Raw genomic sequence first — 23003 nt, 5'->3', positions numbered from 1 at the left:
CCAGAAGGCCTTCACTTTAGGGCAAGTCCACCAGAGGTGGAAGAATGTTCCTTCATTTTCTTTACATTTCCAACATTTATTATCAGACGAATGGTATATTTTGGCAAGTTTAACTGGGGTCATGTACCATCTGTATATCATTTTCATTACATTTTCTTTCAAAGCATTACATGCAGTGAAATTCAACCCAGTGGTCCACAACCTTTCCCAGTCCTCAAACATAATGTTATGCCCAATGTCCTGTGCCCATTTTATCATAGCCGACTTAACCATTTCGTCTTGCGTATTCCATTTCAGCAGCAAATTATACATTCTTGAAAGTACCTTAGTCTTAGGTTCTAACAGTTCTGTTTCCAACTTCGATTTCTCCACCTGGAATCCTAGTTTTTTGTCACTTTTAAAGATTTCCTTAATCTGAGCGTAATGTAACCAGTCTCGCACTTTATCCTTCATTTTCTCCATACTCTGCAATTTCCAATTATCCCCATCTTTTTCTAACAGTTCCCAATATTTTGGCCAATAGGCTTCCATATTGGGTCTTTTCCAAGCCTTAGCTTCCAAGGGTGAGAGCCACCTTGGAGTTTTATTTTCCAATAAGTCTTTGTATTTTGTCCAGACATTAAACACTGCTTTTCTGCCTGTCAAATATTGAGTAAGTCCCAAATCCCCGCTGGCAACACCTTCAGATCCTGCAACATTTTAAGGTAATGTAGAGAGAATGGGGTGACTTGACTCCACCACAAGCTATTGCTTCTCTGCTCACCGGATATCCCTTCCCTGAATGCTTTACATTATGGAGGTGTTTTACATGAGGCCACCTTCCTTTATCCTTCTCACATCACCTCTCTGGCTCCCCTCTCCCACCGCCTCTGTCTACTCTTGGTCCAGGTTCCTCTTCTCTTCTCCCAACAGCACATATCTTCCTTTTCAGTTTATACTCACCCAGATTCCTTAAAAGTGCAGGCTGAAATGGAGGCCACATCCGCACCATATATTTATAGCACATCTAAAGCTTTATGAGAGATAAACTGCAGTTCCTATTATTTTTTGGAGGAAGCCTTGTGCTTTAAATGTATGGTTAACACGTGTTCAGAGTTTTAGTTGAGGTTTTGAGTTAAGATTGCAAGTACTGATTCAAATAATTAAACAGAGTAATTTGTTTGTGTGTGTTTAAATTGCTTGTCTCTATTACTAATCATATGTTTTATCGTCCAAATCTGATATGGTATATGCAGAAGAGGTGTAACAGAAAGCAAGACAACAGTGTGTTGTATCCAACACGTTCAGTGATCTTCATCACATTTGAGAACAAGAGCTTAATGTGTAAATTTGGAATATTTTAAACGAATAATAATAATAATAATAATTTTTATTTATACTCCGCCCTCCCCAGCCAAGGCCGGGCTCAGAGCGGCTTACAAGCAATAATAAAAACAAGTTGAATGATTACAACTTAAAAAACAAAATTAAAATACAACATTAAAATAATGAAACATTAAAATATTAAAATGCAGGAGGAGAAGGAAAAGAAAAAAGAAAGAGAGGGAGGGAATCAAATTGGCTCCAAGCCAAAGGCCAGGCGGAACAACTCTGACTTACAGGCCCTGCGGAAAGAAATCAGATCCTGCAGGGCCCTGGTCTCATGAGGCAGAGCGTTCCACCGGGCCGGAGCCAGTGTTGAAAAGGCCCTGGCTCTGGTTGAAGCCAATCTAACTTCCTTAGGGCCTGGGACCACTAGGGTGTTGCTATTTATGGACCTTGAGGCTCTCCGTGGGGCAGACCGGGAGAGGCGGTCCCGTAGGTACGAGGGTCCTAGGCCGTGATATGGAACAGGTTGTTGGCTGAATAGCTTTCATGTTTAAACAATCCATGAAAATATATGAATTCTAATAGAGCAAATGCAGGAATCATACAGGAAAAATATACCACCTGATACTGATCTTTGTTTGACAACTTTTCCGGAACTTTCTTGAAACATATTTAATTAATTAATCTGTCTCACAATTGGTCTTTCTTGCTCTAGCTAACAGTATATTTCTTCACTCAAAATCCAACCCCTCACACTATTCAGTGCATAGGATGTTACAGTGGTACCTCAGGTTACATATGCTTCAGGTTACATATGCTTCAGGTTACAGACTCCGCTAACCCAGAAATCGTACCTCGGGTTAAGAACTTTGGTTCAGGATGAGAACAGAAATCGTGCTCTGGCGGTGTGGTGGCAGCAAGAGGCCCCATTAGTTAAGGTTCAGGTTAAGAACAGTTTCAGGTTAAGAACGGACCTCCGGAACGAATTAAGTACTTAACCCAAGGTACCACTGTATTTGTAAACAGCTGCAGGTCACAGTTGCAACCTGTTAAGTTCACTCATGTTCCCAAAAGCCATGTAAAGACGGTGTAGAGTCTCAAATTTTGTGCTTCTTACACCTTGGCCTGTGTGTACCAATACTTAGCATTTGTCTTTCAGCTCCAATACTCTCTCCTTCAGCAGGTGTGGGGCAGTACTAAAGCTGACAACAATATGGGGGCTGTGGGCACTCAGGTGCTGCCACTCACTTGACCTCCTGATGCTTACTTTGTATTCCTTTATTTCAGTTTGGGAGAATGGTGATCAAGGCTGACAGATGATGCAGGATGTGGAGAGGGAGTTGAGACTGAGGCAGGCAGGAACTGGGGCAGCCAGGTGCTTAGGGCCTTTTGGGGGGAAGAAGTCTACTGTCATAGGGTTAGGTATAGGCAGTGGGAGCTGCAAATATTAGGGGTAGCATTACAAAATGTTAGGTGCTTTATTCAGCGCCAAAGTCTGCAAGGCAACTGAAAGTGCATATACATATTTATGGGAAGTGAGTATTGCAGTTATATAGTACATCAGCCCAAGAATAAGGAATGAGGACTCAAGATTTTGGGGTTGAAGGGCTGGAGCTGTATTATTTTGTAAGACTGCAGTGAGATACACTCTTTTTCATGGTAGTTGCCCAGGGAGGTATTTTTTAAAAAAAAACACTTGGGTGAGATTGTGGAGACACTAGTCAGGAAGACCCCGTCCTGCTCCTCACTGCCCACAGATCCAAAGACTTGCCAAGGCAGACCAGATCAGAGTCACACCTTCTCTGAGCACAACTAGTTTTGTGTAACTGAGCAGAGGATTCTGACTTTTCAAGCCCAGGACCCCTGAAAGGCTTGTCAGAAGAAACCCCCTTTACTCATCTAAATAACCCAAATGGTGAATCAGGGTGTTCACCAAGTTACATCTCTTTACTTCCTCTCCCATCATTATTAGCAAGCCACTGCCTTTTTAGTTAGATTTTTGTTGTTGTTGTTTAGTCGTGTCCAACTCTCTGTGACCCCATGGAGCAGAGCACACCAGGCACTCCTGTCTTCCACGACCTCCCGCAGTTTGGTCAAACTCATGTTGGTAGCTATCAGAACACTGTCCAACCATCTCGTCCTCTGCCATCCCCTTCTCCTTGTGCCCTCCATCTTTCCCAACATCAAGGTCTTTTCCAGGGAGTCTTCTCTTCTCATGAGGTGGCCAAAGTATTGGAGCCTCAGCTTCAGGATCTGTCCTTCCAGTGAGCACTCAGGGCTGATTTCCTTCAGAATGGAGAGGTTTGATCTTCTTGCAGTCCATGGGACTCTCAAGAGTCTCTTCCAGCACCATAATTCAAAAGCTTCAATTCTTCGGCGATCAGCCTTCTTTATGGTCCAGCTCTCACTTCCATACAGTATGTGTGTGTGTGTGTCCCCTACCTGGCCACAGTGGTGGTGGGCTTACTAGCGGGGACCAAGTGAGAGCTCTAGCTGCTCTATTTCTCCTTGTCATTGCATCACCAGCAACAGGCACTTCTAGAACTCAGTCAGAGATTCATAGCAAAGCAGCATGACTTGGGTGAGAAGCTTAAAAGCCATCTTAAATGAAGTAATGAGAGAGCCTTGCCAGGGTCACTTCCACAAAGGGATGCTGGAGACATTTTACTAATGGAATTTCAATTCCTGAATCTTTGTGAATGGAACTGTGAACTTTCTGATGATAGGTCTAGATGAGGGCTGGACATCTTCATGGTTTTCCCTGGGCATCCTAAACATTATCAGATGAAGAGGGACCTTAAAGATCAGTGCTCATCTTACACTTCTTTTTCCTTGGCCTCCCTGTACACCTTTTTGCTATGAGGATATAGTCATGCCAATGTTGTTCCCTTCATATTCTAAACATCTCACTGAGTTTTATGGTGAAGAAATGTGTTTGTGTGTATGTATGAGTATAATTATTTACTGTTTATAAAATGTAAATGTAACAGGCATTAAATATTGAAGAATATTCTATGCTAGGGGTTTCCAAACTGTTGCCTGTAGACCACCAGTGGTCTGCAAGCTTTATTCAGGTCATCCGTGGAGACCAGCGCCTATGAATGGGGGGTTTAGCACATTAGCTTCCCATTGTACTTTTATTGCTTATTTTACTTCTTATGTTGAATTTTACTTTTATTACAGTATTTTGTATTTTGTCTATGGAATTCAGATGATAATATAATAAAATACAATATAGGAAATAAAAAAGCAACAAAAATACAACACTATACAAATACAATCTAGCAACAGCTCATTACAGTTGCTACCACAAGCTAAAAGATCATTAGGTGGTCCACCAAGACACTCAGCTATTTGGCAGTGATCAGTCTTGGTGCAGGGGGCGGAAAGAGTTTGAGAAGAACCGTTCTGTGCTTATCAACAATGTCTGAGTGCTCTTACAGCTGCTGCATTTAACTTCTAACACAAGGTGGTGCAATTGCACAGGCAGTAGAAATCAGAGCTGCTGCGCCGTGTCAGAAAGCTGTGACCATTAGAAGAAAGGAATCTGAAAAAAGGGTAGCAGCTCTTGTAGGAGCCAAGCACTGCTGCATCTACTTCACGAAACAAGGACAACAAAGGGACCTTATAACAGAGAAAAGGGCAATTCTGGCAACTGCTTTACAAAGAGGCACCTTGGATTCCAATCTGCCTTGAGAACAAAGCTGGGAAAGAAAATGAAAATCCTCCATTATAGCAGGCAAGTTTGTCTCTTCTTTATCTATCTCTGTACCTGTGGTGTGGTGTGTGAGTCCTTCCGCTATTCAGTGCCGGAGGAAAAGAAAAGTGGGTCTGTGGTGGCTAATCTGCTGAAAGATTTGAAAATGGACGTAAAGGATCTGTCTGCTCGGAGAGCGCAGCTGCTTTCTAAGACTGCCAAGCAGTATTTTGAGCTGGATTCCCAATCTGGGGATGTGATAATAAAAGATAAAATAGACCGAGAGTCCCTGTGTGGTCAGAATGACCCTTGTGTTCTGCTTTGTGAAATGGTGCTGGAAAAGCCATGGCAGCTGCACAGAATTGAGATTCAAATAGAGGACGTGAATGATAATTCCCCCATATTCTCTGAAAAACAATTTGTCTTGGAAATACCTGAGCAGACACCCACAAATACCCGATTCCTTTTGGAAAAAGCTGAAGATTCAGACAAAGGACAAAATGCTGTTCAGAACTATAGTCTTAGTCCAAATGAACATTTTAGGCTGGATGTGGAAAGTCACACTGATGGTGGCAAATATGCAGAACTGGTATTGGAAAAGCCTTTGGACCGTGAGGAGAAGCCACAGATTACATTAATGCTGTCAGCTGTTGATGGAGGAATCCCAAGAAGAAGCGGAAGTACACAAATTATTGTTCAGGTTCTGGACACCAATGACAATGCCCCTCACTTTAATAAATCTGTATATAATGTGCAACTACTGGAAAACGTTCCACCAGGTACACTGGTCACCAAAGTTGAAGCCTCTGACAGGGATCTTGGTTCCTATGCACATATCACTTATTCATTCAGGCAAGTCTCAGAAAATGTGTTGAGAATGTTCAAGTTAAACAAACACTCCGGGGAACTTACTACTGCAGCAACAATTGATTATGAAGAAAACACAAATTATGAGATGAACATCAGAGCTACAGATGGAGGAGGCCTTTCTGCTTACTGCAAAGTCATTGTAGAGATTGAGGATGAGAACGACAATGCTCCAGAGATTACCATCACATCCATCACCAGTCCCCTACCTGAGGACTCTCCCCCAGACACAGTGGTGGCGCTTTTCAGTATCACAGATGTGGACTCTGGAGACAGTGGCAGAACTGCCTGCACCACTGAAGTCAACCTGCCATTTGTGCTCAAACCCACAGAGAACAACTACTACCAGCTGGTGACCCAACAGCCACTGGACAGAGAACAAGCCTCTGAGTATAACATCACCATCACAGCCACAGACAGAGGCTCTCCCAGACTCACTTCCACAAGAATACTTCATGTTGAAGTGTCAGATGTCAATGACAACCCTCCAGCGTTTGAAAAGCCATTCTATCAAATGCAGTTAAGAGAAAACAATATTCCTGGTCTTCTGATCAATTCAGTCCATGCTGTTGATCTGGACACAGCGCAGAATGCCAAAGTGACCTACTCGCTTTTGCCTGGGAAGGTCAATGATGGCCCCACATCCTCTTACATCTCCATCAACTCTGAAACGGGGAACCTGTATGCCATCCGGTCTCTGGATTATGAGGAAGTAAAAGATTTCCAGGTGAGAGTGAGGGCTGTGGATTCAGGTTCCCCTCCACTGAGCTCAGAAGTTCCCATCCGCGTTCAGGTCGTGGATGAAAATGACAATGCCCCCTTCATCCTCTACCCTCTCCAGAATGGCACTTCCCCCTCAAATGACCTGGTTCCCCGAGGGGCAGAGACTGGCTACCTGGTCACCAAGGTGGTGGCTGTGGACAGGGATTCTGCGCAGAACTCTTGGCTTTCCTACCAGCTGCTGAAGGCCACAGAACCGGGTCTGTTCACGGTGGGGGCCCAGAATGGAGAAGTGACCACCCTGAGACCGGTCAGCAACCGAGACAGCTTCAAGCAGAATCTGATTGTGGTGGTCCGAGACAACGGCCATCCTCCCCAGTCCACCTCTGCCACGCTCAGAATCCTTCTAGTGGACGGCTTCTCTGACCCTTATCTGAAAAGTGTGGCTCTCCCAAAGGAGGAAACCGTGGAGGAGGAAGACTCCAGCCTGACGATGTATTTGATCATCTGCTTGGCTGCCATCTCAAGCATCTTTCTCATTTCTGTGGTGGCATTTATTGTAATCAAGTTGCAGAAACGTGAAAAGCTCATAGGAACCTACAACTCTGGGACCAATTTCCCGGTGGGACCTGATTCCCAGGAGAACTGTGCGGATTCTGGTGCTGGATCTCTATCCCAGGCTTACAACTATGAGGTGTGCTTAGCTGGTGGGTCTCTGAACAGCGAGTTCCGGTTTCTCAGGCCCCTGTTTCCTGTTTTCTCTGTGGAGCCTCCCAACACTCAGGGGAATCCAAGGAGTTCTAGTGGGTCCCAAGAAGTGCCTTGTAATGTAGAAGAAACGCGTCTGAGATGTCAGGTGAGGATAATTAGTATAATATGATTATATTCTGAATGAATAAAAATAATTATATTCAATCAATGATACTTGGTTGATGACTTAAGCTCAGTGAAAGAACAGGATACGCGGAAATGTAAGTAAGGTTTGAAATGTAATGTACTTATCAATTTATTCTTTTTCCTATTTATTGGTATGATTAAGAAAATTATGATCGCATGTACACATGAGCTAACAGTTAAATGAGCATGAATCTAAACTCAATTTTCACTGGGCTGGTATTAAATAGACTTTATAGGCTATTAATGCATCTTTCTTAGATGAACCACAAGGTGGCAATATTGGCAAGCACATTATTTTTTATTCACAATATTGCATTGTAGCAGCACTGAGGGGAAGCTATGAACAGACAAAACTGAACTAGAGAGGTGCAGGCTCCTTTCCTAGAAAGGAAATACAAAATTCAAGGGAGCAAGCATTGACCACGACAGGGGGGAAAAGAAACAATTTACACAACAGCACAGGGTGCCACTGGAGAAAACCTAAAGATTGGTCTTTTGGCCGGAACCTATACATCTTATCAAGAAGGGAGAGAAACCATGAAAGACTGCATCAGGAACAGGCAAGGTCTGTATCTCTTCGTCTTATTCTCTGTGTCTAGAGTGATGTGTATCTCAATGCGCTATTCTGTGCCTGAAGAAAAGAAAAGTGGATTTCTGGTGGCTAATGTGCTGAAGGATTTGAAACTGGGAACAGGGGAGCTCTCTGCTCGCAGAGCCCAGCTAGTGTCCAAAAGCACACAGCAATATTTCCACCTTGATACCCAGACTGGGAATCTGCTGATAAATGATAAAGTAGACAGGGAAGCTTTGTGTGGTGAGACTGATCCTTGCTTGCTGCTCTCTGAAATTGTGCTCCAAAACCCCTTAAAGATCTACAGTATAGGGATAGAGATAGAAGATGTAAATGACAATATGCCCAAATTCTCAAAAAAGGAATTCAAGCTGTATATTCCAGAGAATGTCCCTGTCAACACCCAATTCCCTTTGGAATCTGCACAAGATACAGATTTGGATAAAAATAACATCCAAAACTACACTCTCAGTTCCAATGAGCATTTCTGGCTCCAAGTAAAAAGTGATGAAAGTGGAAACAAATATTTGGACCTTGTTTTGGTGAAACCTCTAGATAGGGAAGAAGCAGCAGAGATTGGACTGACTCTCACAGCTGCGGATGGAGGGGAGCCACAGAGAACAGGCACAGTTCAGATAAATATCAAGGTTTTGGACATCAATGATAATTTCCCTCAGTTTACTCATTCTGAATATAAAGTAAGGTTAAAGGAAAACAGCCTAGGGGGCACTTTGGTCTCCAAAGTAGAAGCGAGAGATTCAGATTTTGGTTCAAATGCACGAATAACGTACTCATTTGATCGGGTACCCGAAAAAATACACCATTGCTTCCACTTAAATAATCTCACTGGGGAAATAACTGTTTTGGGACAAATTGATTATGAAAAAGAAACCAGTTACAGCATGAGCATCAGAGCAACAGATGGAGGGGATCTTTCAGGTCACTGCAAGGTCCTGGTAGAGATTGAAGATGTGAATGACAATGTCCCTGAAGTGTCCATCATATCCATCACTAGTCCTTTGGCAGAGGATTCTCCCCTAGAGACACTTGTGGCTCTCTTCACTGTCACAGACCGAGACTCAGGAGACAATGGCAGAACTGTGTGCTCTGTGGAGACAAACCTTCCCTTTGCCTTAAAACGCACAATGGATAACTATTACCAGCTTGTAGTTCAAAGTCCCTTGGACAGAGAGAAGGTCTCAGATTATAATGTCACCATCACAGCCATTGACCAGGGCTCCCCCAGGCTCACTTCAACAAGAATGATTAATGTTCAGATCTCAGATGTCAACGACAACCCTCCAGTATTTGAAAAGTCTTCATGTGAAATGCAGATACGGGAAAACAATATTCCAGGACTGCTCATTGGCTCAGTCCGTGCTGCTGATCTGGACACCGAGAAGAATGCCAAGGTCACCTACTCCCTTTTGCCTGGGAAGGTCCCTCATGGCCTTGTGGCCTCTTACATCTCAGTCAACTCTGAAAGCGGAAATCTGTATGCCCTCCGATCTCTGGATTATGAGCAGATCAAAGATTTCAAAGTGACGGTGAGGGCTACAGATGGAGGGTCTCCTCCCCTCAGCTCAGAAGTTACTGTCCGAGTCGTAATCCTAGACGAAAACGACAACGCTCCCTTCTTCCTCTACCCTCTTCAGAACAGCACATCCCCCTGCAATGAGCTGGTCCCCAAGTCGGTGGAGGCCGGCTACCTGGTCACCAAGGTGGTGGCTGTGGATGGAGATTCTGGCCAGAACTCGTGGCTTTCCTATGAGCTGCTGAAGGCCACAGACCCTGGTCTTTTCAGCATAGGAGCCCAGAATGGGGAAGTGAGAACCAGGAGAGCCCTGAGCGAGCGAGACACCAGCAAGCAGAGACTCCTGATAGTGGTCAGGGACAACGGGCTCCCTCCCCAGAGCAGCACTGCCATGCTCCATGTCCTTCCCGTGGGTGGCTTTTCGGATCCTTTTATGAAGGCTGTGGAGGTCAGTAAAGAGGAACAGGAAGAAGATGGGAGCTTGACCTTGTATTTGGTGATCTGCCTGGCTGCAGTCTCCTTTGTGTTCCTCGTTTGCCTTGTTTCCTTTGCTGCCATCAAGATCTGCAGGAGGGATCCCAGGGAAAGTTTTATCGCTGCCCCTCCTCACTTCCCACCTGCCAGACCCGACATCCCAGAGAACTGTGGCGATTCTCAGAGCGGGTCTCTTTCCAGGAGTTACCACTACGATGTGTGCTTAACCGGGGGGTCCTTGAGCAGCGAGTTCAGGTTCCTCAGGCCCCTCATTCCTGTCTTTTCTGTGGGGGACCCAAACCTCAATGTGAACCAGACCCCTCCTTCTGCTTCCCAAGATATTCCTGACCAGGTGGGGAAAGAAGAATCAGGGAAACAGGTGAGCAATTAGTAATTATAGTCGAAGAAAGCATATTACATCATAAGTGACTTTTTTTATCTGTTTCTTCACATTTTGGTTCAGTCTTTATGTTGCAGTTTGTAAATTTTAAAATTCATCTTTTATAGCCATTTAATAATATTTGGTCTTGCATTTCTTTTTTAACCCACCTACTCTCTTCACTTGGAGCTATTTTAGTTCCCTTGAACCTCTCTTTGATCTTCTGTTATTTTTATTTTTCAGGGCATTATTTTTTTTACTTCTCTGTAGAACAGGGAGTTGGGGATCTTCCTGTCAAGGACCACATTGTTCTCTTCTCCAAGGGCGAAGTGGGTAGGACTAATATCCAAATACGTAGGACCAAGTGACCTAGAACCCAATGATTTCTGCCTTGTTTACTAGGAAAGTGCAGTAGCATCTCTCTCAATCCTAGAACTGTGCCAGGAATTCAGAATTTTTTTAAAAAGTGTTTCAGTTCTTCCAAACTGTCAATATCTAGAATTTAATTGGTTAACCTCACTGCCTACTTGATATCAAAGAAGATATCTAATTTATATCTGGTTAATGAAGAAACTGACCACATTTAATAACCTGATATGAAAAGGAAAATATTAAATTTAGGTATTAAGATATAAAGGAAGTTTCTAGATTACACTTACTTTTTAACCAGATTAATTTATGAATTAATGCTATGTTTCTGTAATTGATTTAAGCTTCTGCATGTTACTAGCAGTGCTTGGAAAGTTCTACTTTATCCTGTCCAAAAAGGGATTAGTTCTAGTTCCAGTTTGTCCCTTTACAAAATGAATTTGTCCAGTTCAAGTCTCAATTCAGTCTCAACATGTTTTCAGCATTCTTAATGTCACAAGCTGCTGTTCTTAAGTAAAAGGTTCAAACGTATATCACACAGGTAATAAGTTGCCTGACAGACAGAATGTCAAAGGGTGAAGCTTTATCCATAATTGTATTTCCATAAAAGAAAAGGCCTGCCCTCATCAATATTTGTAAGATAGACATACTATATACTAAAGGTGCTAGCCATAATTTGCTTTATTCCCATTGCTGTACCTCTCACTGCAGGCTGTTTCTGTTGAAAGAAAGCAAAGATTCAGAGAATGCCTCCCGATTCTTTCCTTCTGATTGCTTAGCAATGCAACAAAGTGACCTTAGCAATTGCAGCACCTCCATATCTGCCTAATAATCCCTAGAACATTCCCTCAACATTTTGCTTTATAGATGACTAAGTTACTGACTTCTTCTTTAAATAAAAACAAAAAACAAAGTAGCAGTCTAAGACTCAGGACTTTAAGCAGCTCTGCTCCAACTCCAGACACCTTGTTAATGACACTATCAAGTGTGTGAAAATCTCACCCAAATCACCCATGAACACCTCAGAATTGTGCTTCATGCACAGCCAACATACAGCGCTAGTGGTTAGTCATTCTCTCTTAATTTTTTAAGTACAGTGGTACCTCAGGTTACATACGCTTCAGGTTATATATGCTTCAGGTTACAAACTCTGCTAACCCAGAAATAGTGCTTCAGGTTAAGAACTTTGCTTCAGGATAAGAACAGAAATCGTGCTCTGGCGGCGCAGCAGCAGCAGGAGGCCCCATTAGCTAAAGTGGTGCTTCAGGTTAAGAACAGTTTTAGGTTAAGAACGGACCTCCGGAACGAATTAAGTACTTAACCCAAGGTACCACTATAGTTTTTTTGATGGTAGGGTTCCAGTCACACATACCTCTAGAATGTTTGACTCTAGATAGCACATGAAGGGGCTAAACCATAGAGTAAGCTGTCCTGCCAGGCTTTGCCTACGTCATCACTGCTCACCTTGAGAGGAAATGGGTCAATAAGCCTTTGTTGTAAGGAGGTCATTCTACCCTCATTGTTTTAACCAGCCTTTTTTGTTTCATACCAGAACAGAGGCTCAAACTAGTGTTTTTGTCTATCAGTATTTAGAAACTTTTACCTTTTATAGCTAAGCAATGTTTTAACTGATTGTGCATCTTTTCTGGCAGCTGTATGGAAAAACAGATGATAGTAAACCATGTTATGGCTTGCAAAACATGTGGTTGATATGCTAGGGAAATGGGATACAGTGGAAAGAACTTTGAAAACGGGACATTTGGGGACTTACTTGAAGGGCACATTTTAAGGTTTTCCTTAAATTTCCAATTTTTTCTCTGCTGCTTGTTTTGTGATGTTAAATCTCTGCTGAGGTTCTCTCACCAAAGAGTCCTTGCCCAAAACTGGGGTCTTGGATTCTAGGATTCCAACATTTTTAAAGGATGTTTAGCAGTTTCTGAAAAGTAGATGTGGTACAGGCATTTTCCTGGGCAACCTCCCCCAGAATGCTTTACTCTGCAGAAGGACCCAACCCCTTCTGAGAGCAAAATAAAGTCAAAGTAGAAGCCTTTAGCTTCCTGTACAATGAAGTTGGGGTCACTTTGACACCTGCCCCATGACAATTTTAAATTCAATTGAAAGCTCTCCCAAGACAATGGTGGTAATCCATGGAGGCTCATTCTGACCATTACCAATGGCTCCCAGGTGGTCTTTTTGGAGAACCAGTGCTATGATGTGTTTAGAACAGCACACTGCAGCATAATGCCCCCTTTTCTGATAATGTCTGACTGTCTTCTTGCTGTAGGGTGACTTGCCACACTAAGGGCAGTGTTTGGGTTACCTGCTGTATTCCTTCCCCTTGCCAGGTTAACATCACATGAGTTAGTTTGTAGTGTCTAAGTCGGCAACCTCCTGCTGACTCCCAAGTTTTCTTTCTCTGACCATCCTGCTTGCGAGAGTGGAATTAAACCGGCTCAAAAATTACTTTGCAATGAGGTAGAAAGTGCTTCTCTAGCTCTTCTGGACATTTGTGAGTCTCCTTGAGAGGATTATATTCCCTTCTGCTGGCTCCATTGTGCACAAAAGAGTGTTTACTTGCTGTTCCTGTGTCCAGATGTCTGGAAGAACCTTTGGAATCTGCTTATCTAAAGTGGCCAGCCTTCAGAGGGCTGGAAATCAAATTATTTGTGCAATGTGGAAATCAACCAGGGATGGAGTAGCCCTGTTCAGAGGGGTCATAGATGGCTTGGACTCACCTTTATGGGTCATTGTAGACTCTCTTAGTTCCAGGTCTCGCCTCTCCCACTGTTTTCTTTCCTCCTTTTCTGGAGTGATACCCCATCAGTAGCTGCAACAGCAGAACCTTCCTGCAGGTACTCTCAGTTTCCAGGCCTCTCTTTTGCCTGTTATTTTGAGAGATAAACACTGTGGCTGCAGTAGGTGGGCCTCCTAGTATTCTCTGAGTGTTAACCTGTGACTACCTTTCTGTTTTGTGAGAATGTCAGAACCCTGCAGGGAATATAGAAAGTCTCCATTCTGACACCATGTGGGATTAACAGAGCGCCAGGTAACTTAAATTTGACTAACTTAAATATCCCGCTTGCGACCTCTAACCTCCTTGCACGGTGCCACCCATATATACAGCTAATACCACCATATCTATTGGGACTGGTAGGACAGAAGGAAGGGAGACCAACAGTAGGTGGAGCCAGAACTAATGATAGCAAGATCCAAACTCCATTCTGAGGTCTGCAAGGGCAACACTGAAACTAAGTGGGGAGAATGTGAGGAGCAGTGCCACCTCCAGAACTGGTAGTATGTAAGAATCAAGACAAAGAGGTGGATGGGGAAGTAACCCATTTGCCTTAACATGCCAGCCTCCATTATTGGCAATTGTTTGTATTTTTCAGATATTGTCTCATTAATGTGTGAAATGTATCCAGAGGTTAGTTTACATTATCTGGCTTTAGTTGAGTGATGGCCTGAGCTGTGTGCAAAATTCCATGTTCATATAATGAATTTGTATACACATTCCATACCTTCCAGTTAATATGGGGTCAATGTTATTTATTCACCTTCACAAACAGGCTCACATTAACTGCAAACCCCAAGATCTGCATCCATATCTTTCTCTATAAGGAACTTTGTATAGATATTAATAGTAAGGGGTGAGGACCAGCTAACTGACAAAGATTGCAGTTATATGTATTTCAAACACAAGATGGTGCCATTGCACAGCACATATTCTTAAAGAAAAGATTAATGTTTGGAAAGCATAGACAAGGGCAAAACAATCTGGAAGCAAAAGAGATACAGCTCTTCATTGCATAAAATCAGGAGGAGGGAGACAGCAGTATGCATTTTCAGGAATAAATACAGCAAATGGATACAGCTAAGTACAACAACATATTTTTCTGTTGTTCAATCTGTCTTGAGTGAATCTGGAACAATGGAAATGAATAACAGGAACAGGCAAGTGACTTTTTTCTTTCTGTCTCTCTGCATGTATGGGGCAATATGCAATTCCATCCTATATTCAGTGCCCGAGGAAAGGAAAACAGGGTCCTTGGTGGCCAATGTGCTGAAAGATTTGAAAGTGGATGCAAAGGAGCTGTCTGCTCGGAGAGCCCGGCTGGTTTCTAAGAGCAGCAAGCAGTATTTCCAGCTGGATCCTCATTCTGGCAACATGATATTAAAGGATAGAATAGATCGAGAAGCTCTCTGTGGTCAGAATGACCATTGTGTTCTGCTCTCTGAAATTGTGCTAGAAGATCCATTGAAGCTGTATAGAATTGAAGTTCAAATAGAGGATGTGAATGATAATTCCCCCAAATTCTCGAAAGATCAATTTATTTTTGAAATACCTGAACAAACTCACATAAATACTGTATTCCCTTTGGAGAGAGCTCAAGATTCAGACAAAGGAGAAAATACTGTTCAGAATTACACACTTAGTCCTAATAAGTATTTTAGGTTGAATGTGCAGAGTCACAGTGATGGTACTAAATATGCAGACCTAGTATTGGAGAAACCATTAGACCGTGAGGTGGAATCACAGCTTTTCCTAATCCTGTCAGCTGTTGATGGAGGAATACCCCGCAAAACTGGAACAGCACAAATCATCATAGATGTTCTGGACACCAATGATAATGCTCCTCTATTTAATAAATCTATGTACCAGGAAAAACTGATGGAAAACAGCCCATTGGAAACATTAGTCACAAGAGTTGAAGCCAGAGACAAGGATATTGGTTCCAATGCTCACATCACTTACTCTTTAAGCCAAGTGCCAGAAAATGTGCTGAGATCGTTCAGGTTAAATAAAAATACTGGGGAACTTACTATCTCAGGTATAATTGATTATGAAGAAAACACAAATTATGAGATGAACATCAGAGCTACAGATGGAGGGGGACTTTCTGCTTACTGTAAAGTCATTGTAGAGATTGAGGATGAGAACGACAATGCTCCAGAGATTACCATCACTTCCATCACCAGTCCCTTACCTGAAGACTCTCCCCCAGACACAGTGGTGGCCCTCTTCAGTATCACAGATGTGGACTCTGGAGACAGTGGCAGAACTGCCTGCACCACTGAAGTAAATCTGCCATTTGTACTAAAACCAACGGAGAACAACTATTACCAGCTGGTGACCCAACAACCACTGGATAGAGAACAAGCCTCTGAGTATAACATCACCATCACAGCCACAGACAGAGGCTCTCCCAGACTCACTTCCACAAGAATACTTCATGTTGAAGTGTCAGATGTCAATGACAACCCTCCAGTCTTTGAAAAGCCTTTCTATCAAATGCAGTTAAGAGAAAACAATATTCCTGGTCTTCTGATCAATTCGGTCCATGCTGTTGATCTGGACACAGCGCAGAATGCCAAAGTGACCTACTCGCTTTTGCCTGGGAAGGTCAATGGTGGCCCCACATCCTCTTACATCTCCATCAACTCTGAAACGGGGAACCTGTATGCCATCCGGTCTCTGGATTATGAGGAAGTAAAAGATTTCCAGGTGAGAGTGAGGGCTGTGGATTCAGGTTCCCCTCCACTGAGCTCAGAAGTTCCCATCCGCGTTCAGGTCGTGGATGAAAATGACAATGCCCCCTTCATCCTCTACCCTCTCCAGAATGGCACTTCCCCCTCAAATGACCTGGTTCCCCGAGGGGCAGAGACTGGCTACCTGGTCACCAAGGTGGTGGCTGTGGACAGGGATTCTGCGCAGAACTCTTGGCTTTCCTACCAGCTGCTGAAGGCCACAGAACCGGGTCTGTTCACGGTGGGGGCCCAGAATGGAGAAGTGACCACCCTGAGGCCGGTCAGCAACCGAGACAGCTTCAAGCAGAATCTGATTGTGGTGGTCCGAGACAATGGCCATCCTCCCCAGTCCACCTCTGCCACGCTCAGAATCCTTCTAGTGGACGGCTTCTCTGACCCTTATCTGAAAAGTGTGGCTCTCCCAAAGGAGGAAACCGTGGAGGAGGAAGACTCCAGCCTGACGATGTATTTGATCATCTGCTTGGCTGCCATCTCAAGCATCTTTCTCATTTCTGTAGTGGCGTTTGTTGTAATCAAGTTGCAGAAACGTGAAAAGTTCATAGGAACCTACAACTCTGGAGCCAATTTCCCGGTGGGACTTGATTCCCAGGAGAACTCTGTGGATTCTGGTGCTGGATCTCTATCTCAGGCTTACAACTATGAGGTGTGCTTAGCTGGTGGGTCTCTGAACAGCGAGTTCCGGTTTCTCAGGCCCCTGTTTCCTGTTTTCTCTGTGGAGCCTCCTAACACTCAGCTGAATCCAAGGAGTTCCAATGATTCTGAAGGAGTCCCCAGTCATGCAGGTGAAAGTCAACATGGGGTTCAGGTGAGAACACTGTTGGGAATTTGTTTTCTAATATTTAATTTTTAAGGATGGGATTCAACCAAGTGCTAAGTGAGGTATGCTTGTGTGGAATGAGGTTCACTCACACAATGAATCTTCATTTGCATCAGCCATCGGCCATAGCAATAAAACAATATGATACGGTGGTACCTCGGGTTACAAACACTTCAGGTTACAAACACCTCGGGTTACAAACTCCGCTAACCCAGAAGTAGTACCTCAGGTTCTGAACTTTTCCCCAGGATGAGAACGGAAACCACGCGCCGGCGGCATGACGGCAGCAGGAAGCCCCATTAGCGAAAGCGCGCCTCAGGTTAAGAACGGACCTCCAGAACGAATTTAGTTCATAACCTGAGGTCCCACTGTATATAAAGAATAGAAATGAAAAGTCAATTATATAAAATACATTTTAGGGGTTTGGATCAATAGTCAAAACGCTCACACAATATACTTCCCTCCTTTTGTTCCACTGCACATTCCCCAAACTTTCAGACCAGATTTAATATTACATATATGGGAAAGACAAAAACAAGTTTACATGTCATTTGTGGAAATGGATTGCAGTATTTCGTTGCCGATTCTTCAAATATAATGTCTGTCCATTGACTACCAAACTTCATTAAACACATTTACCCAGAAATTCATTCTTTCCACTTCTGTAAATAACTCTGAGTTAGGGTATTTTACCTAAGGGAAGCCTTTTTGAAATGAGAGAATGCTTTAAGTTGGAGGCTTAATTTGCAAATCAATTGGGCTTTTGCTATATATGGCTTAAATAGGGTAGTAAATTGAGAATCCAATATATTCATCACTACATAGTAAATATTATTTCAGAGAAATTTAAGACAGATTGTGAATTAATGAAACTGGAATACATTATTGGCAATGAGACTTTTTTATGAATATATATTGTGAATGCTCTGTGTAAATGATGTTCTTGCTAAAGGGGAGGAGAATATACGGTGAGTGGAAGAATGATAATTATGGGGAGTTATTGAAGATATGTCATTCCTTGGTGAGAATATGGGGATTAGAACAATACAATAAATCTTCTGGAAGGAAGTCCCAATTTCCAACAGCAGCATGGAAGACTAAAATTGGCTGAACAGAAACCGGGTAAGAGAACCATTTGGGAAACAAAAGATATATATTTTTTTAAATTGTGAGAGTTATGAAGCTAAAAACTCATTATTAAAGTATGGTGTAAGACTCAAAAGAATCATGAAGGCAATTATGAGGAGTTATTCATTTGGTGCTAAGGTGTGCTGTAACTAGAGCAGTAACTTCACATCTTTCATTCAGCCACTTAAACTCAGTGAGTGATATTGGATAAAGTAGAGGCGTATAATTTATAGAGATAGAATGAAAGTTGAAACTTCATCTAGATAACAAGGAAGCACTGTTGGCCAGGTAATCATATGATCCAAAATCATAACTTGTTTGGGATGGCATTGTGCTCCTCCCTCTTAGGAGGAGGCTCCTGGACCTCCAGGTGGCAGTCTGAGCAGGAGAACCTCTTCATTAACTCTGACCAGTGTGCCAGCCATGCCCTTTCTGGCAACAGTGACCCACGCCAAAGTAATATACACATTAGACTGCTATAATGTGAATTAAGTTGGGACTGTCTTTGCAGAGCACCTGAAAACTTCAGTTGGCCCATAGAAAGCTGCCTTATACCAAGCCAGACTGTAATGGGATAAGGGGTTGCTTGTGCGTAAGCACTAAAACGCTCCCAGTTTTGTGGTTAGTTTTAAACTCTCTCTAACCGGACAGCCATGAGTGCGTGGCTGCCTTAATCACTGGCAGAATCTGCCAGTGGGCGTTTCCTGAATTTCTTCCAACATAAAAGTTCTTTGACAGAAAGTCTCCTCCTTGATTCTCTGTGCGACAGCTTTCTGCGCAGAGTGGGCGTCCCAAGGGGAGGTCCCGAGCTCTCACCACTGGTCTCGCTTGAAGCGTCTCTGCGCCTCACCTCCAACACTGTCTCCTCCTCCCCTCCTTCTTCAGCGGAAACTCTCCCTCTCCCCCTGCTGGTTCCCTCCTCAGCATCCGAGGGTCTCCCAGCATCCGGGAGCCTCTCCACCACCCTGAGCTCCGATGGCAGTTCCCTGACACAGACCATTGGTCCCTCTAGCACAGCATTGCAAACACTTTTTAGGGTTTCAGGAAGGAATCATTCCCTGCCATAGTGGTCAAAATATGGCTGATAAAATATGTTGAACATTGCTTGCATGCCTTAAGAGTTGTGTCCTCCCGTGCATATTTGCCTGCACATCTAGATCAACTGCTATGCTCCATTTTCCTCCACCATCTAAGCCAAACCTTGGCTTAGCTGTAGATTTTTTTTGTGGTGATTGTTGGTAAGTAATTGTGGCAAAAGTCTCTTAGCTTGTGTATTTATTTTGAGCTGGGCTGCTTTCCTGATTTTGGATTTTATTCTTGTTTTATTGAAAATGTTGTGAGCTGCCTCATAGAGAAGTAGGGTACAGATTGTGTAAACAAGCTAACAACTATTTGTGTCACTCTAATGAAGGAAAGAAGGCTTGGGAATGGAGGTTAGTAGCAAACGTATATGTTACAAAACTGCTGCTGGACAAAAGGTATAGTTGTTTTTGGTATAATGAATTCCCTGCTATGATCTCAGGCATTGTCTTGAGTTTGTTCAAGCTGAAAAGAAACGGGATTGTCACCAAACTCATAGTACTACCATCCTTAGCAGTAGAACGTTGTTGTATCTCACAGTCAGTTCATATTTTGGGTTTTGTTGTATCTCACAGTCACAGTTCATATTTTAGGTTTTCAGAAAACATTTGCTATGTTCCTGTCTGGTAAGCATGGCATTTCATTACACTCTTCTTACTGCAGCTTAATGCCTTGGCAACATTTATCTAATGAAAACCACATCAGCTTTCAGAAAATTACAATGCACTTTTTTATGTCCTTTGCAGGCCAGAGCATCTCTCTCTGAAGACGCTGCTCCCAGATCTGGAGCCCCGGGTTGCATTGTTAATCAGGCAACTGGGGCAAATATAAACTGTGGTCAAAATGACTGGCTTACCTATCAATAGATGAGGACGACAAACTCCATCCATCTTTCTTTCTCTGAAGACAAATAACCAAATGATCAAGTCTCATGCAAGAAACTTGACCCCTGGCCTAAAAAAAATGGGTCCTCTCTCTGCCTAAAGGAGAAAGATACCAGGAAACTCTCTTGTGCAAGCAAATAGATAAGAACAGAAATGCTCTTGTGCTGTTCTCATTCATTTCGATGGAGCTTATGTAGGAGAATGTGTAACTGGATTGTCCACATACATTGACCTAGTAGACAATTATATTTATGCTTTGTAGGATTTTACAATAGCCCACTGCTCTTTTGATCTAGCTGGTTAAAGAAATGTAGGTGACTTTATTGCATGCTCATTGTTGTAATTATTCCTTACTTTGTTTTTATGCTAGCTTTGCTGCTTTCCTTCAAATATTTTCAATGGTTATAGCAATTTCTCATAAATTCTGTTTGCTGGTTGTAATGCAGCTGTTAGTAGTATCCAGTAGCTTCATTTGAAGACCTAGCGAGACAAATGAATGAATATAATCAGTAAGGGGGGAGAAGTCTGGACATAGTCCACTGGGACATTGAAAGGAATGGGAGCTTTGTAAGAGAATATTTCTCCCATTTATTTCAGCGAAGCTTGCACATAGGACTTCCATTTCTCAGTGAATTTACACTTTATTTTCTAGTCAGAGTTACACTGTGTGTGCACTTTCCTGTCTAAATGCTCAATTCTACCGTTTCCTGTAGCTATATTTGTTTTAACAACTTCTCTTTCATTGGCCTAGTTTGCACATAACACTGAACTAAATCTAGATGATCACTTCATTATTATATCACAGAACAGTTAAAAGCACAAGCGAGAGCAGTCAAGCCTAGAGAACAGTTTGAATTTTTTGCCACTTGCAGCTCTGTAGCTTTTGGAGGAGGTCTGGGCTGACATGTAGCGCTTACATTGTGGTTAATACTAAGATATATAAACCAGCTACAAATTTTGGTTAATGAACCATAGTTAAACTGTTGAGCTGGGTTCACACATAACAGTCAGCTGCAGTTTAATGAAGCATAAATTAATAAACCATAGCTTAGTGTTATGTGCAAACCAGGCTGTCGAGTCCACATACACACACTGCAAGTGTGCATACACATACATGTGCACATGTTTTTCCCCGAAATTTAACTATTCCTGTTTTCCTGCAATTGACCCACAATCTGCGGCCAGTGTTAAAAACTGAGATATGAAAGCTAGGAGCTAAAAGGAACCTTAAACCTAGGTTATGGGCGCAACAATGAAATGTCTAGGTGTGCTTGATTATAGGGAGAATACAAAACTGAAAATGAACTGCAGATAAAATATTATGTTCATTTTTCACATGGTCTAGTCCTTCCCCTGCCCACCCCCTAATATTCTTAAGATAGTTTCTTCTCCAGTCTTCAGAGAGTAGCTGGAAGTAGGGAGACAGAAAAAAGGTCATCTTTTCCTTCCACTCTGCAGTTTTAATCTGAAATCTTAGTCACAGAAATGCACCCAGAGCTCTGAAACTGCTCGCGCTAATGAAATTCCCTGCCGCAAAATGTGCCTAGAAAAATGGGAGTTTCGAACACTGCGGCTGATGCTGAGAATTTTTTTGCAAGCTAATCAATACTTCTTTCCAGCAATGGGATAATGAAGCGTACTGTATTTGAAAAGAACAATGTAAACTATGCTAAATCACATTATTTAAAGCTGGCCTTTAATGTTGGTTTATTTATGGTGTTTGGAACTACTTCGGTGGTAACTAGATGGACTTAACACCAAATTGATTCCAATCTCCATTCTCTACAGTGACAGGGACAATTTAGTGTTAAACCAGCTGTCAGCCTATGATAAACTGCTACTGTAAACACTCTAAAACAGGAATTATAGACTATATTATAACAGTGTGGTTTCACAGTTATGTGGTTATGTAGTTGTGCAGTTTGGAATAGAATTTTCAGTAAATCTTTGTGTTTTGGGAATTGTATTATATTCTTACAATGAAAAAAATTCACAATAGTGAAGCATTTTGAAGTCTGTGGATGAAGGGAAGTGGCAAGTAGTCTTATAGTGAAACAGGATAGGAAAGAGTGCAATTTATATACAACTGGAATCAGCAGGGAAACAGATATAGAATGCACATATTTCTTTTATGCACTGTCAATGTCATCTTTTTGTTATGAGAGGATGAAAAAGATGCTGTGTACTTTTACATATTGTTTGCTAGATTTGAATATCATTTTTGTATGTTCATAAAATAATAAAATCACTTTCTAAAATCTATGGATGGAAATGCTTTGTGAAACAGGATCCCTGGGGTGGGGCAGCAAGCATCAGAAAGGCAAACTGCAAAGGCCACAAACCATAGCCTGCTTTACAGACCAGGCATGGGCCAGAGGGAAGAAATTCTCCCTGATCTGCTTCACCAACCTATTGTGGTTGTAATAATTTAGAGACATTTCCTTACAAGAAACATTGGGATGGGAGTTTAGAGGACACCTGGAGAATGAAGGTATTCTGTCAGTTTCCCTCAGCTTGACTATATTATTCACTACTTGTATTACTAACTGCCGGGATACCTTATAGCTTACCCTGCTGCCTATACACACATACATACACTTTAAATAAAAAGCACAAAATTACAAGTGCACTGAATAAGATAAAACACAAAAAAGAAGGAAGTGAAAAGCCTTCAAACATTTGAAGACAGATATGTCCTCTTAATCTTCTCTTCTCCAGATTATATATACCT

General features: G+C 42.5%; 1 protein-coding gene across 1 annotated transcript; it reads left to right on the top strand.

Annotated features, from left to right (window-relative positions):
- Positions 1–5061: 5061 nt before the first annotated feature.
- LOC309374833 (uncharacterized protein) lies at positions 5062–22534 on the top strand. The gene is made up of 3 exons (XM_081920006.1): positions 5062–7448; positions 7919–10447; positions 20135–22534. The coding sequence occupies exons 1-3, from the start codon at positions 5172–5174 to the stop codon at positions 20252–20254; spliced, it is 4926 nt and encodes a 1641-aa protein (XP_081776132.1). The 5' UTR covers positions 5062–5171; the 3' UTR covers positions 20255–22534.
- Positions 22535–23003: the final 469 nt, after the last annotated feature.

The sequence above is a fragment of the Podarcis melisellensis genome (genome assembly GCF_964234715.1).
Source record: "Podarcis melisellensis genome assembly, chromosome: 7".
NCBI lineage: Eukaryota > Metazoa > Chordata > Lepidosauria > Squamata > Lacertidae > Podarcis > Podarcis melisellensis.
This window is presented reverse-complemented; position numbering and strand designations above follow the sequence as displayed.

Coding starts and splice junctions, on each gene's coding strand:
- LOC309374833 (XM_081920006.1), top strand. CDS start 5,172: ATGGACGTAAAGGATCTGTCTGCTCGGAGAGCGCAGCTGCTTTCTAAG. Junction 7,449..7,918: donor AAACGCGTCTGAGATGTCAG/GTGAGGATAATT, acceptor TGACCACGACAG/GGGGGAAAAGAAACAATTTA. Junction 10,448..20,134: donor AAGAAGAATCAGGGAAACAG/GTGAGCAATTAG, acceptor TGTCCTTTGCAG/GCCAGAGCATCTCTCTCTGA.